The sequence below is a fragment of the Opisthorchis viverrini genome (assembly GCF_000715545.1).
Source record: "Opisthorchis viverrini unplaced genomic scaffold opera_v5_41, whole genome shotgun sequence".
Classification (NCBI taxonomy): domain Eukaryota; kingdom Metazoa; phylum Platyhelminthes; class Trematoda; order Opisthorchiida; family Opisthorchiidae; genus Opisthorchis; species Opisthorchis viverrini.
The window spans coordinates 502,264-523,442 of NW_008751697.1; the positions used below are offsets into that span (position 1 = coordinate 502,264).

At 44.1% G+C, this 21,179-nt stretch overlaps 2 protein-coding genes across 2 annotated transcripts in view; one reads left to right on the plus strand and one right to left on the minus strand.

Annotated features, from left to right (window-relative positions):
- T265_03020 (hypothetical protein) overlaps positions 1–12,452 on the plus strand; it is a gene marked incomplete at both ends in the record, with an annotated part of 24,587 nt that extends 12,135 nt beyond the window's left edge. The window contains 7 exons of the mRNA XM_009167409.1: positions 350–568; positions 2,473–2,677; positions 3,376–3,512; positions 4,819–4,912; positions 5,930–6,039; positions 9,983–10,129; positions 11,764–12,452. Of these exons, the coding sequence (XP_009165673.1) occupies positions 350–568; positions 2,473–2,677; positions 3,376–3,512; positions 4,819–4,912; positions 5,930–6,039; positions 9,983–10,129; positions 11,764–11,856 (1,005 nt within the window). The remainder of the gene's footprint in view (positions 1–349; positions 569–2,472; positions 2,678–3,375; positions 3,513–4,818; positions 4,913–5,929; positions 6,040–9,982; positions 10,130–11,763) is intronic.
- T265_03019 (hypothetical protein) lies at positions 7,204–19,600 on the minus strand (the record flags this gene model as incomplete). The annotated part of the gene is made up of 3 exons (XM_009167408.1): positions 7,204–7,449; positions 8,688–8,785; positions 19,097–19,600. 3 exons carry the CDS (start codon positions 19,542–19,544, stop codon positions 7,204–7,206), a joined length of 792 nt encoding a protein of 263 aa, XP_009165672.1.
- Between the last annotated feature and the right edge of the window lie 1,579 nt (positions 19,601–21,179).

A 21,179-nucleotide genomic window follows, 5' to 3' on the forward strand; every position in this document is an offset into this window, starting at 1 on the left:
GGTTTTTCGATATGATGCATTGTGGTTTAACTGGATGAACATGAAATGCACATTTTGAACAGGCATATGTCTCTCGCTGGAATTCTGAGTGGCGCCTGGTTATTGCAAGACGTGCATAAGTTGGCGCAAATAAGCGCATTACAAACCATGTTTTTTGAGAAGTTGAAATGCAGCTCTCATCGGGTCAATATCTATGCTGCTAGCAATGATGATTGCCCAGTGATGTGAACCTGCAAACTGACCACCGATCAGTCCAAATGGACTCGGTTCATCTGATATTTCCTCTTGACAAGCCTAACCATTGGTCTTGCTTACTTATTGCATTTCATCTGGTATCGTATTACCACAGACCACAAAACAGGCTGAGGGATACAATTTCAGTCACCATTTCCTCGTGTGTATTGTCGGCACACCTGCAACTGGTGCCCTTAACTTGGAAAATCTGATCATGCCATTTCGATTTCACTGGCGCGAAGTGCAAGATATTGTCATACTTGGAAACAGTCAGCTTATTGGACCATATGAATGGGCAAAGCTGAAAAATCTACCAAGAATCTTTCTCGTGAATGTGAGTTTGTACTTTGTCTCTTGTTCTCCCCCATTCTGTCAAGTTCTCGTATTGAGATGTTCTAGAAAGCACAAAGTGACCAACCTCACAGTAGCTTCGAGTTCTGGTGGATAAGAACAGGTTTCAAAGAACTTCTCAATCCAGATGGTAGAACAACTGTTTTTGTGATAAGATATACGATTAAAACACTTTGGTGAGGTTCACTTATCTGTCTGATGTGTAAGCTTAGAATGTTTCGATTTACTTAGTCTGGATTAAGCATAATTACGACTGATCTAGTTGAACCTGTCAGAAACGATGCTGGTCATATTGGAACGTGTTGGCTGCTTCCAAAACCGGTTTTCAGAATCCTGTTAGGTTCCACTGTATGGTTTCTAGTCATCTGTTCCTCCCGGTAGTTTCATGTGAACCCCGAATGAATGCTAGCATTTTGAATTACCGCGCATTGCAGGAGTTGATGCGAGTTGCCCCAGGCAGATATTCCCAATACTTTCAGCCATCAGTCATTATTACCATTCTCGTAAAGCAACTGTCTGGAATATCATTTTTCTATCCATAGAATTTTATGTTGATTGTTTGGTTGGATTGCTTTTTTCAAGATCTACAGTGCGAAAAATTTAGACAATACCACAACGGCTAAGGATAACGTCGGTTGAACTGGGTAGTTCTGCAACACCAAACGTTGTGCAGCTATGATGTCAAAATCATTCATGTCTGAGCCATGACTTCATTCTATACATTCTTCGAATGTTCTTAATCAATCCAACACAAAATCACAAAATCACAATAGGAAAGGAATGAGTAGTCAAATGGGGACTCACGAATGTGTAGATCCACTAGTCCACCACACCAATCCAAATGCAGTGACTGGCTGTGAGAGGAAATATTCAGTTGTCGAAATTTCCCACAGATGGTTGCGCGTGCGTGATATATTCCACCGTAGGAAAATTATTCACGGCTAAAAAATGTCACAGGGATTTATTGTGACGTTCAACAGTTGACACAAACACAGAGATTTAGTCCCACTGGTTCAGCAGTCAACGAACAGTTCAATGGAGCGTAAATACACTCGTTCAGGAAAAAGTCAGCAGGTCGCACCGGAAAATTGTGTATTCGTAACATTAAAACAAAAGTCCTGATACAATGTGAACGACAATTACAAGGTGTGGTTCAAGTTCAGGAAGAATAGTAAATGTGACAACGGATTATAGACACTACAAGTGAAACCAGTCGTGTTAGAAAGCTAAGAAACCGTCTACAGCGTTTTCATCCTAAAAGGTAATCGCCAGCTGTGCATCTTGCGAAACTCTTGGGACAGTCTCAGTTGAAAAATATATTATTCACCCGTAATGCACCGGGAAAATCGATGTGGTTGCGGTTATTGTTGCCACTGTCGTCCAAAGGTTCTGCTTGTCCAGTGTGGTATTGAGTAAGAGCCACCAACTTTGACACCAATTCCAAGATTATATGACACGAGTATCTTTATCTACTTTTTGTTAGAGGCAAAAGCGGTGGCCACAAGCTTATTTCTCATGTTTTCCTGATCCAATTATTGAAGGGATTGTCCTTGTGAACGTAAAACCCAGTAGATGCAAGTTGATTTAGCTTCCATGGTTGAGGGATCCTGATGGCATTTAGTTAGTTGGTCAGTTTTAATGTTTTTTTCGAACGCGGGTTCGTAGTAGTGTTAGTCCATTGTGGCATTTTCAATGGGGATTATTGACGTTGGCCAGTGGCAGAAATGTTGGCACTTCAGTGTCTACAAATTGTCATTTGTCTACGCAGTTTACTCGGAGGTCTATCACTAACATGTGGATTGAAATCATTCGTGTGTTGTACTGTTTACCTACGCCTTGTGTGGGCTAATCCACTCGTCAAACGCCAGCATCCTTTTTTCGTTTCAGGGAGATCCATGCAGCTTCACCGATTTGTATGCTGTACAACTGTGTCGATGTATGGCATGTGTGATTCTTGGTGATGTACAGGATGACTTGGATTCACAGTCCGATGACCTTTGTCTTCAAGATAGAAAAACTCTACTCTGTGCAATGAATATCCGTTCGCTACTTCAACGTGAACAGCAGTTAGTTCACTTCACTACCGAACTGCGTAAGTGCCGTATGATCAGCAGAAAGCACTGGGCTTGCACGATTCTATTATTCTGTGGTGGGTTCATTCCGCCACAACCTACACAGTAGGCAAGATGTACGTGTCATAAATCCCTACGATTTGAGTGATTCAGACCACTGATCGCATCACCGTTTTCCCCGGGATGCTGACAGCTGCAATGGTGTATAATTTTTACAGGACCTAAGAAGGAAACATGTCTCGGATTTATCTACCCGTCCAACCCTTTGACACTTCAATAACCTGCCCAACTTTCTTGGAAAAGGAAGTTCGTGAGGAGACTATTTTGCTCTTTGTAGGGTAACGGTTCAAAACTGCTGAATCCACAGCTATGTTTGCGAAAAAAAAACACCAAAAAGCGTTTAGCTGAATCTTTTTCCTAGTGCAAATCTCTCAACCTCTAAACACCAAGACGAGGTATTGTAAAGTAACTCTGGCTGCATCATGCACAGTCTTTAGCGCCCCGCTAGAGATGCGTTGGGTGCACCCAACTGCGCATTGATAACGTCTCATCGTATGCAAGCGATTCCCAAGCTCGGGATTAAGGTATCATACCAAGACAGCTAACCACTCGGATTTAAAAATAGGCGGCTTTCATACCAACCAAACATGCTTTAGGTGCCTGCAGCGTTATGATTCAGAGACTTCATTTCAAATTTCTTTACTATTCTTTCCAATAGGTTACGAAAAGAACGCGCATTTGTTCAGTTCAGTGGACACTCATGCAAATGACTACAAACTGCCCGTGTGGTTTAGTGAACCGTTCGCCAGAGGCTTCGTCTTCAGCAACACGCTTCTGTATAGTTGCCTAAGCTCTGTAAGTGGTTCATTCATACACGTATCCGTGTCTTTCGTGTAACGTTTAAGATACTATACTACCCATGACACCTGAGTCTGTACGATAGTTTTCAGTGTTTACATCACAATAGTCTGGCTTCCGCTGTCCAGGAATGTTTGAATAGTTCATCGTCGAGTGAAAAGCTTTTTTTCAAACTACTTTCAAATCCAACTTGCACACCTTTTACGACAGACGGTGTACCCTACCGAGGGTCCATAATGTAAGTAGCACAACAATTATGGGGTAAAACGGAGTCACGTTGAGATACTGTGTTGTATCTGCTGATTGGTCAATTTGTTGTACCTGACTGTTGATTCGCCAGTCTGTTGACCCCGTTCCAGTGCCTAGTGCCGGAAAAAGACTCGCCGAAGGGAACACAACAGTTTTATTCCGAACAATCGAGTGCGAGAGGGTGAGTGCGAAAACACAACGGCATCAAGCTATTTTATTAGAGGGACACTGTCTGAATTTGGTCCAACGCTGACTCACTGTCTGGGTTTGATACAAGGTTGTGACGCGCTTCATATTGAGGGGGCGTTGTCTCTCTGGTTAGCATCTAGTGGAGCTGAGGGTCACACTGAACTCCGAGCACTCAGTGGTTACTTTCAGGAATTTGACCTTCCTGATATACTGTATGAATAGAACTTTCAATGTCACACGCCATATATTCGAATGTGAATCTCCGAGATTTGTACAAACATATGGGAAGCTGCAGATGAGTGAACACGGGTACTGAATTCCAAAGATCACATGTTCTATCAACGCTGCCATATTCAGTTCACGCTATTTTTCGTTTGGAATCGCGGTATAGCCAGCTCCTCTACCCAAACAATTGATCTGGCTTCTGCAAGCGCATGAAAGCCGTTTCTCCGTCTGACTGTGGTGGAAATAGCTCACCACAAGAACCCACTTCATAGGACCTTCTCATTAGGTAATGTGTAGCAGCCTATCTCCTGAAATCTCTCCTTTTATCTCACTATTATGGTTTCTCCGGGCACGCATTATCATGGTGTGGGTCAAACACCTAGTAACTAAGCGACTGCACACCACATTGCATTCATTTTCTTTGCAGTATGTCAGCTTGAATTTCCACCAAGTACAAAGGACAGATGGTACTAAGGAGCTGTTGACCAATCTGGTGTTTAACACATTTGAGCCATCACGGTAGCCTTTCACCTCCAATCGCATCTAAGTGTGCGTGGTTTGAGTAATACGTCATTTGATGAAACTGGCTTTGGCGAATCATAATACGTATCAACTTCTTTGTAATTTCACCCGTTTTCAGTTGTTCTATAACGATGACGTCTTCCACTTCCTGAGAGTGCTTATATCTGGTCAGGCAGCCGACGCAATTGAAGCCTCCTTTGCTGTTGGAGCTGGTAAGATATTTGCCAACTTACTAAGAATGAGTAGCCAATGGTGTCACGAGGAAATATCCCATCATTAGTGGCTTCACAAATGCCAAACTAATATTCATAGTTCAAGTCTCAGATCCATTAAAAATGGTCATACTTTTATTACCGTTGGAGTGCGGGAACGTCCAGACGGCACGTACCGGAAAACTGTCCTCTCCTTAGAACGATCGCGTAAACGTACTGAGTACAGTGTACACAATACATGTGATCAAATAGGTTTCATGCGTGTCAGTTTTCACTGAGTTACGGACTTAACAGGAGTACAGCCCTGTTGTTAAGCTGAACCAACTTTACTAACTTCGACATCTAGATTTGTTAGCAACTGGTGTGCGTTGGTTGGTTAAATTACCGTAAAAATCTGTGTGGGAAGCCCGGTGAACTTCAGTTTATCCAGTTAGATTCCTGTCAATGCTTTGCCTCCACCGGTAAAATCCCTGCAACTGTCAGTCGATCTGTCGGTTGAGTCTTGCAATTGTCTGTGCGTTTTGTCAGCAATGCAGAGGAAAACACCAACGTAGGGTTGGGTTACGAAGCTCACCGCCAATGGTTGCACTTGAGTGACCAATATTTCAACAAATCACCATGCTCTAGCTGCCTGAACATAACTACAGCTTTTCACTCCAAATAATCGACCGGAATATCCGATCTCCCTACATCACGTCGGATGCGTGTAGCACATTAGTTGAGGCAGCGTCCTGGTTGCGACCTTCCTAGCATGAGCTGATGCAAGATTTCTCATTCTTGTTCACAACAAAAGCTACTCTCCATAGGTCACTTAAGTGAGTACGTTTATGGTGAGATCTAAGTGAATTCAATCAGGTGGCTGAAACCGCACAAAAATTACCGAAAATACAAAACAGAGCAGCGTCTTGGAAGCCCAGACAGCAGATGAAACGAAATTTGTTCACTGAAGTATTTCGGATTTTCGAAGGTAGTATCATTTGGACATCTAAAACACTACACAACCTTTGTCCCCAACAGGGCTGCAACCCGATTCGTCCGACGGAGCTTGTCGTATTAATGGAGTAAACGTGGCCCTCAGAAACTTTGACCAACCTCCGTTCAGTTACATGGCCCGAGAGCAGAGAAGAGTGAGTCCCACACCCAATTAAATCACCCTCCCCCCAAGCCACTAGCAGGTATCCGCAGATCAAGTCGGGCGGACAGTAGCTCTAAAACTGTTTTATATCATCATTGTGTTAACACTAGAATGCAGGAGCTTATTTTCATTACACTCTAGATTTCCTATTCCCGCACATTTTCGAATTTGAACGTCAAACGTTTTGGATCACAGACGTTTCCTGAAATCATGACCTTTGAAGGCTATCGAAAATTCACACGAATGTAGTTGGTTGACATCCGCTCCCAGATTCACCGGCAAACCGAACTACACCAACTGAACCCTGTAGATGTGAGTTAACTGTGCATCCTGTTCGGTTTGACCAACAACCGGTCGGACGCCGTGTATCCTGTGTGGAGCTTTGGTAACGGAGGGTGAAAAGGATGGGCAGTGTTGGAGACATGTGCGCGTCCAACTAGCGGCCCTTAATTGTCTAATCATTTGCTCGATAACTGAGCTGCTGAAGCCCAGTGCATAGCCAAGGTGGTCTGTTAGCCTATATCAGTTACAAGACTGACGAAAGGCACACACATATAGCTAGCTTTGCCAGTCCATAATCAGTACGGTCAGTACGACTATCGTCGAGTCGAAGTATATCACTTCTAATACTAATGTAGGCTTAACACTCCGGAATCTTCAGTGCAAGCCCGAGCCATTTGCAGATAGATGTACGAAATTTAATATAATAGAGTGCAATATACTACAGTTACTACACTGTACCAAAAATATCAAAAAAAAGCCCCATCTAGATAAAGAAAAGAGACGAATGGAAAGCAAATGTAACCCGAAAACCTAGAACAGGAACTTAAATTGGCGAACCAGAAAAGGATGTCACACGTATGGGCGGGTGGTATGTCTGTCGGCCAACACTAAAATATACCGATTGGTCAGCGAGCAGCACCGAACTTACGAAAAGGTGAAACAGCTTAGTGGCAAAACCGATGACGTGTTTTTTCGTAATTTTTTTCACTCCAGCAGTTCAGAGAAGTTTATTCGGATAGTATACTGAACCGATGTCCTGTAGCAATACAATCATGGCACAGCAAGTATGTATCCATTTACAGTTCTGGTTCTTAGGTATGTTTATTAGTGCGCCGTTGATGATGGCCATAATACAATTCAGAAGGTATATGCACTAATAAAAGCTTTTAGTACAGTTGACAATGGTGAGATGCCACACGTACAAAAATAAATACAATGCAAAAGGGGTGCAAGTCAAAAGAGGAGAATTCCTTGGTGAAAGTCCGGATGGCGGGAACGTGTTTTCTCCGCAGTATGGCTGCCACACGTAATCCATGATTGTCCGTGGACTTGTGGAGAGCGGTTGACTACCTGCTTCCTGCGCGCGGGCGAGTCTGTGTGCTGACTGTGTTCGGTTTCCCTATATGCGTTTACGTGGGTGTGCCAGCACATGAGTTGTTGCTACGCTCGCTGGACGGTACAGACAATCGATGTCCGATGAGTCACCTTAGTATGACCTGTTTGTGAGTATAAAAAAAGGGAAGTCAGTGGGCGATTGTGAGCTGAAGATTCACGTATGTGGGTGACTGGGTAGCTACATGCTCACCTTATCGAAACCACGGTGTTTTAGCCGTCATGCCACTCCGCAGCGCTTTCCACACCAGTAGAGTCTAGGACCTACTTCGGTGTTGGTGCTGCTTGGCTTTTCTGGGCGGGGTAAGGGTATGTAATGATCATAGCCATTTGGGTGTCCCCACTGACGCTAACTACAATGAGCGGGACTGCGCATATGAAGCTGTTTATATGAAAATGACATGCGCCAAGTCCCGGAAATGACGCACCAACAGCTCTAGATGGAAAACGAGCCATGTGATGACGTCGACTAGACAAGCCAGTTCACCCATTTACAGCCCGACTAGTCGCAACAGCTGAAACAAGAACGCCATTCCATGTAAGCGAAAACGATCAATTTTCAATCGACCCGAAACGCTAACGCAAACGCAAACTACTCGCGACAGCGTTTCAGAAGAAGCTTATAAAAGTATGCTCCGAAATGAGGATATCATTGAGTATTCCCAAAAAAAGGCCGGCGAAATGTTTAAACAATTTCATTTCGCAGACTCTCCCTTTTCATCTTTCATTCCACAAACCATGGAAATGAAGGAAATATCAACACTGACTGCAAAAGTTCAGCGTATTTTATCATAGGCGCAACGGTTGTTTCCTAGACTACATTTTCACTTGGGTGGCCAAAGAATACGTAACGATTAACGCTGCAGCTGAGACAAAGCTGTTTGCATTTATCATACAACGAAAATGACATGCTATCCACTGTCTCTTGTTCACGCCCCATACTCAAAGTGTGCCTCAGTAGCAACACAGACCAAATGCCTGGTTCAACCTTGTGTACTCCGAGTACCGACGTTCGGCTAATCTTGTCAATAACAGCTGTCCCAAACACGTGACCCGCCACACATCTGTCTAGTGGATTAGCAGTTGACCTCTCCGAGCATCACTTGTAGGCCCCTTGGGTACCTTCCACAATGGATCCGACCTCCGCGTTGTCCTGGTATGCAAAGCATGCGTAAAATGACAAAGTATCGGAGTTAGGAAACCCAGGATTGCGAATTACACGTAGTACGAGGGAAAGGACCATACCTTGAAGTGGGCTAGCATCCAGATTATCCAGCTTTCTGGATGCGCATCATTGTAGCGACGGGTACGGACCACGGTGGTTGAGTTGGTAGAACGCCAGTCTGGCAATTGGGAGGTATATGGTTCTAGTCTACCTCAGACTTGTTCTTTTCGTTCGTACTGTATGTACATTTCGAAACCCTCAGCACGTTGAGTTCTGGCTTTGAGTAAGCGCTAGGAAGCATACACAAATAGACAAAAAGGTTTCTGTTCTCATAGCGATCTCTTTGTAGTGAATGCTACAATTAGGCTAACTTATATCTGGGTGGCGAACAAGACAAGCCTTTATACAGCTGTGGCTGTCGTAATGTTCCTACCTTCTCGTAGAAAAAACAGCAGAAACAAAAGTTTTGCGGTCGAACACGAAGTTCAACATCAGTCCAACATCTCGAATAGAAGCAAAACTATATCTTGTGTAAAGTTCATCGTGAGTCTTCAAACTCAAATTACTTTATCGCAATCGACAGCTACACCGAAACTCAAAAAGAAGTTAACTTGGGTAGCGTTGACCGCTGGTACTACCCATGATCTTTCAAAGATTCCAGATAGTACCACCATTCTTGTTAGCACTAGTCCAAGCATCCCAACATCTCTTTTCTCGCCCACTCGTTGGACACATTTGATGCTCCATTAACTACTGATCCCAAGCCATTAGGTCAGTTATTCAAACCATTCCCCAGAAATCTGAGACTGATTCCATTCTTTTGACCTCCATTATGGTGATCATGGGCTAGTTAAAGATGTGCAGAACTGACCTGACAGTGGAATCGATCTTACCGTCACTCCTCAGCTGGAATAATGATGAGCAGTGAACAGTATGTGGCGGTCTCCAGCTACCCATTTTGCTAGCACATTTCGGACAAGTACATCACGTTTAGGTAGTTTCAGACTGCTCGGATTCCCAACGGCATTCAGTCGTACATTAATACACAGGGCACTTGGAGGCCGAACAAGGATGCAGATGTCACGATTTAGCCGTCCAACATGCTGGATCGTCGTCTGGGAATCAAATATCGAATCGAGTCCAAACTGACTTTGAAAGCTGAATTTATGAAAGCCTATGAACTGGGAGAACTAACGTGATAGTTTGACATTATTCAAAGGTAGGCGGCACATCAAAATTGATCAGCGGGTAGATATGCTATTGAAGAGATTTACACAAATAACGTCACTTGAAAACGGTGAACAAGACAATTGTCCTCAAGGGAGACAATTTCTATCATCTTCATCATGTACTCTCATCCCCCACTTTCATTCAGAAACCGCTAACTTTCGGTGAGGTATTCATCCGATGTATTTCTTGTTGGCAAATCCTCTGTCTTGGACTGTACCGAATGGAATCTCGTGGTTTCCGATATGTGCTTGCCAATCCGGATCCAAAAACAATACTCTACACGCAAGATATGGTAAGGCCATTTCGACAAGTATTTTCCCCGAAGCCTGACATTCTAGTTGTTTCGATGAGTTACGAATCAAATGTACCACTGAAACAATTACCATACTGTCGATATGCCACGATGATGCCGACGGGCTTGTAAATGCTACTATCGTGAGGCAGCTACAGGGGATCCAGTGCGGTAGTTTATCGGGACGCGCAAATTTGGGAAATTGAGACATTGGATTACCGAATGGGTTGGAGAGGCGTGAGGAATTACGCCAAGAGGTTTGAAGATGTTTTAAAAGGGAAGGAAAAATAGTTGATTGTCTAGGAAGACTAGCGACATGAGGACAAACATCCTGGACCGGATTGGCACGCATGCCTTTCAATATACCTGTTTCTGTTCATTTGTCAGCTCCCTTTCTTGCTTTATTTTGTTACTTTCATGATACTGACAGAACGGACGAAGGTGGAAATGAAGTAGGGAACCCTCGATCATTGCTGAACTAACCAGGACACGGTTTCATATAACCGTTACACACCTGGACTTCACATGAGATCCACCATAAGTTCATACAATGGGTTAGCAAAAGGAGGCTGTTAGCACTTCCGGTTCACTAAGTAGAGCCATGGAGAATCACCTGCGGAGTTCATGTGCACAGGTGGAATGGGATGTTCCCGGCGGCTCAGCAAGCTAAGCACCGGGAAGAGAGAAGTCTCTGGTTGGATACTTTCCTTAGGTGCATAATTTTGTCCATACTCTACGTATTCGAATGTTTCCTATCGTACTCACGTTTACTTCCCAAAGTGCAGATCACATTTCTGATAGTCCACCTTCCATACTGTCAAAATTACCATTCGACACGACAAGCATCACCAATCGGCCATGGTTCGCTTCCAGTCAGTATCCCTAGTGGGACACGTGGGACACAACAGGATCGTAGCTGACCATTGACATCCAATGAAAATTAATCAGCAATTAACACCCAGGTGTAGATTCGCGTTAAAAACGTCAAGAGATCTGGAGACCTGCTTCAGTACACATTACCATAACTGCGTGAACACCTAGTTCTAAAATAATAATATCCGTTCAGATGTAGCACTCTTTCGTTGCCTAGCTGCCATGACACCTGACGGAAGCACGAGGTGGGATACTAGATAGGAGCAGTCGAGATGTACAAGTTGGGTTCGAAATACGGACGTTCCGGTCAGTAACTTCGCGCCTTAACGAGTGAGCCATCTAGGGTCCACCTAAGTAGAAGCTGTCATAAATGTATAGAATACGCTACTCATAAGGTTGCTGAAAACTTCGACAACCCACTACCAGTTTCACCTTTCTTGGGGCTCATAAAGTAGGCGCAGTACCTGAGTTTCCGTTAACCTTATGTTCTACTCGAACCCAAATTTTACGAAATTAGCAAAGTACAATCATTTGCATACCAATTTGGTTTTGACGGGAGACTCACGTGGAAGCCAGTTTAAAAACATCATAAACGAGAGACAGCTGGGTCCCAGATGAGTTTCCCGTCAAAACCGAACCGGCATGCAAATGAGTGTATTTTGTTGTCATAATTGTATTATATGTTCAGAAAACTTCTAAGGTGAGCAATAGAATCTCTAATTGTGGTTGATTTCTTTCCTATAATCGTGCCTCCTGTACAGTTCTATTGTTTCATGAAAATGGATCAAAAGGACACGCCGGGGTCATGGCAGTTTGGACAAACGCACGTGCCAATATCCAGACCTTCACCCTGAATCCAGCTCCGTTGGGAGAATTTGAGGCCGATTGAAAACACCGAAACTTGTTGAATGACACTCACAACCAGCATTTGTAAATTATCATCGTCCATTGTAATCACATCGAAACATGGGAGACTAGATTGTGGAATTTTGTAGAATATACTGATTACCACTCACGCAGAAATATAGATCATGAAACCAAATTCACTTTTGTTCCAGGAAAATTCAGTTAGAATGAATAAAAGTCAGCAGATTGTATGACGAAACATTAGCTACCAAACAAGCTAAGCTGCTGAAAAAGAACTCACCACAGACAAGCACGTTAAATACTGTTAAAGCATGACGTCTGAAGTTTGCCTTCCAATCTAAATACATTCCAATCCACCAATAGCGGACTGCAGGTGCACGAATATCATCAATAAATTTTCTGAGGGAGCTACGCTTCCAGGCATCCCACATCATGAAGAGTCACAGGGCTCCATATACTCTGCTGAACCTGTCACGAAGAGACTGGACCTACCGTGGTGTGACTGTTAGCGCACCTCAGCGATCCATTGAGCTACACTGGGGAGTGTCCCCGTGACACTCATACAGTCTCTCTCTCATACCAGGTTGGTCAATAGTTAGAGGTCTGACAGGTTGGGGGGGTTGGAACATGCGGCGACTTGTTCCGTAGAAATGGCAATGCACTTGCATTTTCTGCCAAACACCACTGCCTTGCGGTTAGGCTTTTGAGCCAAAGCCTTTGGTTGAGGACCCTAATCGTCCTCCTGTCTAGATATGGGCGCCCTGGCAGTATCGTGGCTCTCGTACAACCTACGGCAGTAAAGCATCGGTGTTGAACACTGATGTCATGCTGTCGATGACGATGAACCGCATTACAAGACTCTCGTGGAACGAGCCTACGACGAAGTTTAAAAAAGCACTAGCCGAAAGAGTAGAAACTGCACGGAGTTGTAGGCGGAGGGTATCCCGTGATCTAGGGAAGCGGTGTGGATGATAATATAGGGACAAAAATAGCCTAGTTATTGCTAACAGGAATATAGGAACCTAACCTGTTAACATGCCAAGGTCAGTCATCATGGAAGCGTAGCCGCCGCAGTGACGAGCTGTAAGGGTTAGGCGGTGAATTATCGTTGGCCACGCATGCATCAGTACATCTTTCAGCCAAAAGCAGGATTTTTTGCAGAAGAGCCGTCGCACTGGATCGGATGAACCAACTTTTAAATTCCAAATAAGGAGGTACGGCTTCTGGCAGTTCTGAAAACAAGCTTCTGATGTTTGAGCAAAAGAATTCAGGCATTAGTAATTTCTACATATCCGACTGTCCTCTGGTGCTTAGGCTGTCATGATAATCACGGTGACAGTGGCAAGTTGATGCATCCGCACGGTAAAGACATCTCGAGCTAAAGCTATTTTCTTGTCTTCGGGTAGTGGTCAACTTACCTTAGTTACCTTCATCGCGCACTTTTGTGTCGTATTAATAGACATCCAGGGGGAATCGAATAACGAAAATAGGGATAATATGACACCCTCAAACTGGGTGTCAAGGGTGCTGAGGGAACAGTGGCCACCACCGTTAGCCGACCAAGACAAGCCAATTCCCATGGGGAGAGAACTACTGCATAGCCTAGCTGTCGGATACAATCCGAACCTTTAAACACGATGTGAACCTCCTGAATCCGTACTGAACTCCACCAAGTGTAAGGATACACCATACTCATGGCGGTTATTCAGGGCATGCGTTGGATTGGTACACAGAGCCGATTTGCAGAGGGTTTTTCCGACTCACTTGATGAAGATGGATGTCTATCCGGGGCCAAAGAAGACTCAACATACCTGGATGGTCCTTCACATGGTCACCTCACATTATAGGAGAATAATCTTTTTCAAAGTTCGACGGATTCAAATGTGAACTCTAAGTGTACCAATAGGATGTCACAGTCGACATTTTGGTGATTACGCTGTGTGACATTCTATGGTCAAAATGGCTTCACGCCCAAGTGATTTTCGGTCTCATCCGGTGCTAGAAATATCCAGTGTGCGCCTTCTTAGGCCTAACTCACTCTACTTTAGCAGCCCAGTGTGAACAGGTCATTCAAGGCAATACAGCCAAACAAGTAGTATATTCCCAAGCAAGGAGTTTGCAGCCTGTTTGCAAGATCCACTTGAGCCGTAAGAGCTCTTCTGTAGACTTCTATCAAAAATGTATCGCGAAGTCATCACAATGGATATTTCGGATGACTGAAAAGTTGCACTACGAGTCGTTTCACTCCGATCACGATTCACGGCTGACAAAGTTCACGGAAACACACTGTGCTTGGTCAAAACACAATCTCACAGATGACCACGTTGTCAAGAATCGATCAGATGTGATAGCCACAAACCAAATGTTAGAGCGCGGAATATCCATCACAAAAAGTGTATAGGCATCTATAACACCGGATGACTATCCAAGTGAGTTTTGCCACCGTTTTGCTTCGATCAATTTACGTAGGTGACAAACATAGTTAACATGATGAACGTTGGACATTTGAGGGTAAAGCTGCCTCAGTCTAGGCTTTTTGATCTGATTGACAACTTGTATGAAATAAAATAGGTTGGCTTCGACCAAGCTTTGGGAGAAAGGAAAAACGAAGTTATGGGAGATGATTTTTCACTCAGAAGTATGTACAGGCTGGTCGATACACTGACAGTCTCAAATGTGTGCAGTTTTGCGTCGTTTGTGCCTCTGGTCACGTGAAGGCTGATCTAGGTCACCTGAAGCGGGAGAAATGGTACACGAAAACAAAGATGAGTTGTCATGAGGTTAAAACTTCGGTTGTTGAGACTGGGCAGAACATGAATTCTACAAAAGTGATTTGCTCTATGCCTACGATGAGCCCCATTCAGGGCGAAACGCGAATAAGAATACAAACCTTATACAACTTCTGATTAGGTACTGGGTAAGGCAAACAAAGCACCAAACGAAATATTAAGGTAAGCCATAATTATTGAGCTGTGCCTTTTATTTAGACTATCGTACCGTTTCCCGAAGAGATTATAGCCACAAGGAAGCTACTTCCCTCTATACAAGCCAAAGAAGCATTGAAGTGACACAAGCTTCCAAATCTCTCTCCCAAAAAATGTCCTGAGTTAAATCACCAAGTAGGTAGAATTATATTTTGCAGAACTGCACACGATCAATGAATGCTTTGGATAGCGCAAAGACTAAAACAGGGATGAATTTCGGGTAACTGTGGAATTGTGGTGGTAACTGAACTACCTAAGCGTAGCAAAATAGGTTCGCAGCGAACGAATCAGAGTAGGTCGCCTAATTGAGCAATTCAACGAAGGCTGAACGTGAAACTCAAAATAACGTCAAACTGTGTAGTAATTCACAAATAGAGCGCACCAAACACCAATAAGTTATGGCCGTCAACTGGCCTTAGTTTCAAAGGAGAGTATAGGCACCAGACTGACAAATTCGCGACCAATGCCAGTGTTTAGCTAAAAGCCATGCTGTGAAAACAGTAGCGAAAGGGGATGGCATTTAGTGGTGACCAGCCACAATTCTACATCTCTAAATACTACGTGAACAAAAAACAGGATCAGTGAAAGACTTGTAACTACGTAATGAAGTGCATGAGCTACGAAAAAAAATCACGCGGATCCATCGTGTAAAACAATTCTGTAATAACCTCCATAGCTACCGATTCCTCATTGGATTCAAATACTTCCTACCTTAGATATAGCGTATAAATTATGAGCAATCCATAACAGGTTACGGTGTTAAATCATTGACCATTTGGCTTCAAACTGGATGCCGACGCCATCCTGATAACCCGTACACAAAAGAATCTTTAAGTATTTTCGTCCGGTATCATGTTTCGCAGATCAGATTCTGGAGAGCTCGCTGTAGAGTCCCATATAGTCACGTTGTCTTCTGGTACAGAAAACACGTTACAGCTAAAACGTCTTAGAGAGACGCACTCTGGGCAAGCATGCTCAGAGGAATGGGCCCGTCAGTACCGTTGAGAGCATTATTGAAACAACAAACAAAATATTGGATAAACTACACATATTGTTGTTCCGATTATGTAAGTATTCGGTCCACGCAAATCCTGTCAAGCCTCAAATCCTACCGTGTCGATTCGGTGAGGCAGAAATGCCCCTGGAAGTCTTGAGAGAGCCTGATGCAAGCTGATATTCAGTGATTGCTGCGTTCATTACAGGTTTAATTTTTGAAACCAAGTAGGATTACAGGTCTATTGCAGTTATTGAAAGTAACATCCTTTTCCGAAAGAGATGCAAACAAATCAGGCAAGCATCGGCTGGAAACTTTGTGATCAAAGATAATCGTTCAGCTGTAGCACTCTTTCGGTGCCTAGCTGCCAAGAAAACGGAAGAAGGCACGAGGGCTGGGATACTGCCAGGTTGCCCAAGCTTAGATAGGAGCAGTAGAAATGCCAAGGTTGGGTTCGAACAACTGACCTTCCGGTCCGTAAGCCGGCGCCTTAACAACTGGACGATGTTGACCTTTGTTCCAACCCTTGAACAGAGGGGGGGATTATTGGGATGAGTTGCTCATTGTGCCCAAACAAGATACAAACTTATACCACCGATATCGACAGTGAGTCATGTTCACAGTTGGAGGTTTGATGGTAGTTGAATAAATTCGAACAAGCAACTGCGAGCAGGCGGTTGAATTTATTGCTCAAAGTGTTTGACCTTGAGACCAAGGCACCCTTCTACCAACGCCTTTTCATGGCTCCTAGCACAAAATTCCAATGATCACTTGCATAGAGTGGCTCAAACGAGTTTCGAATGTTTTTGACGTAATAGACCACTCAAAAGTCACTGAAGACCGTTCGGCAGTTCATTACTGGTTTCTACTTTCCTAAGCTTCACCAGGCAGGTGTGGTTCACGAGTGTCCATCCGCCTTACGTTTGGTCTGGAAAACAAATTAAGTGCAATCTGGAGTAGCATGTTGTGCCGAGAAAATCTAGAATATCGTACCAGCTGAAACCTGAGGCGGCCTTTGTACACCACATTCGGTTGAGTATCACAAACGAGAGGTTCATCCGGGTATATTCCGACAACCGAGTTTCTAACTTTTTCAGCGTTCGTAACGCCGTCCAGTTACTCGAATTCCCATGGAAATGATAATCCAGGAAGTTTATTTATGCTGACCACCGGCGGAGGTATTCCTCTGAAAATCAGGTAACGTTACCATCTTGTCTGGTGATTGCACAACGTTGTGGGTATACCTCAAGCTATGAAGACTGCACTCCAATAGATGACGGACAGTCGAGAAACAACACTGCTATCACTCAAACATATTGTCCTGGTAGAAAAATGGCAACTAACATCTCGCTGGTATCCGACGGGAGCGAGATGGACCAAGTGGTTAGAACGCGGATTTACTGACCGGAAGGTCCGTGGTTCGAACCCGACTTCTCCCCCTCGACTCCTCTGTCTAGGCTTGGACAGGCTGGCAGTATCCCAGCCCTCGTGCTTCCTTCTGGTGGCATGGCAGCTACAGCTGAACGATTTTTTTTAAATTGGTAGCCGATTAAGGCCAAACAAAATCGCACAAATGGTTCAGGCTTCAGTAACAACATGGCTACTTAAACAACTTTGCGCCGTTTATGCGTCTGCGGAAGATGAAAAGGAAAACAACGGAGTCCACAGGCCTTTCAGAAGACATAATGATGGACCAATTGCCACCACTGATAACCGATTGCGGTATTTATCCATGACCTCGACATATCCTTGCTGACGGTTGCAGGTAGCTGGATGGGTTCGGGTGTTTCGAAAAATGCTTGTGCAAGGAAAAGGCTTGTGGCAAGCACACAAATTCATCAGGCGTTAACCAATAGGTCCAGGACGGTTATCAAACGGGGTCTCACTTGGGGTTCACCAATTTGTACATCCATAGGCCCAGCAACTAAAACCGTATTCGACGTCTTGTTTACAACAACGGGGTACTTAAAGGATCCTGAACTAATCACAATTGGTCTCAGCAACACGTCAAGGGTGGATGGAATCCTAAACTAACATATTTTCAACTGAAATTTCGTCGTCCAAATGAAGCCAATGTGTTCTGAAAATCAAGGAAGCACTCACTGGATAGCTGTTTTTTCCTTATTGGAAATCATCGGCAGTCTGCATCTCACGGAACTTCAGAAGGTCATACCCCTAAACAAAATTTAGCGCCGCCCATCATTCATTTACAGCAACCAAATCACCTGGTCGGATATTGACTGTATTTTCGGGTAACGACTTCTCAGATGAAGCCTTGATACCTTGTGGAGTTACTCTTTTGAGCTACTTATAGACCGGTAGTAGTATGAGATTTAGCAATTTCCAGTTGAGATTTCGTTCTGCATCAAAAGACGTATGGTAAAATATTAGTATGTTTATTGTTGTGACGAGTTACCCTGCAGGTTTAAAACAAGTGAAGTAGCCAAGATGCAGTAATCTTTACGTCATGACCCTAGTACAAAAGACTATAGACTCCCGTTAAGTACTGGAACAAAGAGGCACAAGCGACCGCATCACGATATACTTCGATATCTTCGGGATGGATGTAAAGGAAGCAGAGTAGCAATTACACACCAGGGTAAACATTTTAGAGAACATGTAAACAGGCAACCGCATGTGCCTGTTACGATAAACTAAAGCACTCACGGACACAAACCGCAGTGACATCACCTCAGGATGCAGAATTTTCACAACTCTTTGCATCACTGTAGTTCAAGGTGACGAGTGAATTTCTTCGAGAACCATGAGGCTCTCCAAGTATTCAAAGTAAGAATTCATGGCAGATAATTACTAGAGGGAAACCGAGCAACCGCTACGAACGAGTCTGTCAAATGAGTGTCAGTGCATTTTGTACGACAACCCGCGTATGGTTACGGTATGCACTTTCGGTGACGCGGTCCGGACGACCGGAGGGCTATTAAGCATGATGTCATCAATCGCTCTATGACGCATTGTGTGTTGTTGACTTGGGGGACATCGACACACTTGTCAACAATAATACAATACCATATAGCTAAGATCCAAGAACTTCCAAAAAACGTAGCAGAGATCCTTAATGGCTACTATTCGGCAAAGAATGATAAGTGCCGTTGATGGATTGATGCAAACACCATTCAACATACTGGTCCAAACACAGGTCAGTCAGTGTGCTATTCAGCGGAATAAATATGGCGGTCAGTATTACCGATTGTTAGTTTACGCAACAGATCAAAAGCATGAAACACTTACGGAAAGTGAGCCTTAGACCTCGCTTACGACTGGCTTTTGGTTCTGAGAGGGGCTGAAACCGGTTACCAGTAATCGAATGATCACGATTCTTCCGCAATGAGGTCGTCGGAGTCGATGGGGATTCACTACCAAGCAAAGCGGGCGTGACTGTGTTTTGTGTGGTGTTGAAACCACCGTAGCTTTGTCTGAATCCAGCAGGTACACCATATATTTCAAACAGGCTTTTGTCATGCGTTACTTTCGGCCTGAACCTCAGAATAGCAACCATCTTTTCCAGGTGATCTTTAACAACAGGAGGGAGGTTAAAAGGATACTCCTCTGGATTCGGAAGCAGGTCAGATTGTTGTTTAGGTGTAGCTTTTTCCTTTTCCACCAGGGTTCGACGCATGAAATTCATCTGAAGAAGATTCTTCGATATACCTAGCTCTGTGACATCCGTTTTGTGCATGATGGATTCACTTTGCAGAAACTATTGGAATTAGGACGCACGGACCACAATTGTACTGGAACAATGGCGAAGAAATTTAGGGTCGTCACCAGGAAAAGCATGTGCAACCAACATATTCATATAAACCCTGCATCAACCAACCGCTTGTAACCACGGAAGCCGATACAGCTAATGTGGCTATATAGATTAAACTGCTCATGAGTATAATATTGACAAATAGTGAATTAAGAATCTCCCAAAAATAGACGATAAACCGCTTGTTAGGTCATTCATTATAGAAAGGACGATAATTAATCGTCTTTGCTCATCTCACCTGCAGCGACCCAAGAGAATTACACTCCGTATCCGATGCGCCTAACAGCCGTTCCTTTTTTCTTGTGATGAACCACCCACCTAAATACTGACCCAATATGTTCAGTATACCGCTTTTCCGTCCAAAGCACTATTTTCATTTTTGATGACTTAAAAGCTCAAGCTCTTATATGAAATGATACTGATACTGACAGTAAGTTGGAAAGTGGGTACGAGACCTCACTGAAGATTTATGCTCATCACATTACCAAATTAGTGTTATGGTATCAGCATTATTGTTGGATCGTTGTATGGTTGCGAACAGACAGATAATGTGAAGTGTCCTCAAGTTCTTTCTCGTCCATGTCACATATAAGTTGCTGTTTTTGGATGGCGTCAACGGGTTAGTGACGAGGTAATTAGAAAACAAGTACTTGGTTGTACATCAGGCAGTGCAATCATGGAGAACATCCAGCACCATCAACTGCGGTGGCTCAGCCGAGTGAAAAGCATGCCGAAACACCGTTTATCGAGAAAAATGCCTCCTTCATAAACCATAAGGTGGACAACTTATGACTTGGCAGAAGGGATTGCGAAAAGTTTGGTTGTTGTTGGTGTTGTACACCTTCCAGGATAGTGTACCCGCGAAGCCTCCTGCGCTCGGCTAAAGATATCGCAAGAAATGGCGTTCATGCTGGCAGTTTCGTTCTAGAGTGTCTGATGGAACGCTTGGAGGTGCGGGCGCATCAGAATGCTTGACACATGCCAGCAAAAGATCCCCTTGTCCACCCACTCTTTTGCTCTTGTTTTCACCCTAGATCTTCAAATATAATTATATAAACTTGGTGGTTGTACTGCAGTGAAGCATCAGTGTCAACGATGTCAACGATGGAACTTACCGTGGTGTGAAGGTTTGCGCACTTCAGCGATCCATTGAGCTATACTGGGGGTATCCCGCGACACTCACGGTCTCTCAGGTTGGTCAGTGGTTAGAGGTCTGACGAACACGGTCTCCTAGACCTTCAGGTTGAGGGTTGGAACATGTGGCGACCAGTTCTGTAGAAATGGCAACGCATTTGCATTTCCTGCCAAACATCGCTGCCTTGCGGTTAGGCTTTTGAGCCAAAGGCTTTGGTTGAGGACCCTAATCGTCCTCCTGTCTAGGTTTGGCCATCCTCACAGTATCCCAACCCGCGTACAGCCATGAAATGCACATATACAAATAAACTCAAGCCATATCAGCCGTCGCATGGTGCCATCAGCTGGGTCGCCTTACTCGCTGCGTGCATCAGGGCGGGAAAGCGAAAACAGGCCACTGGTGAGGCTTCTTTCTTTCTTTTTCAC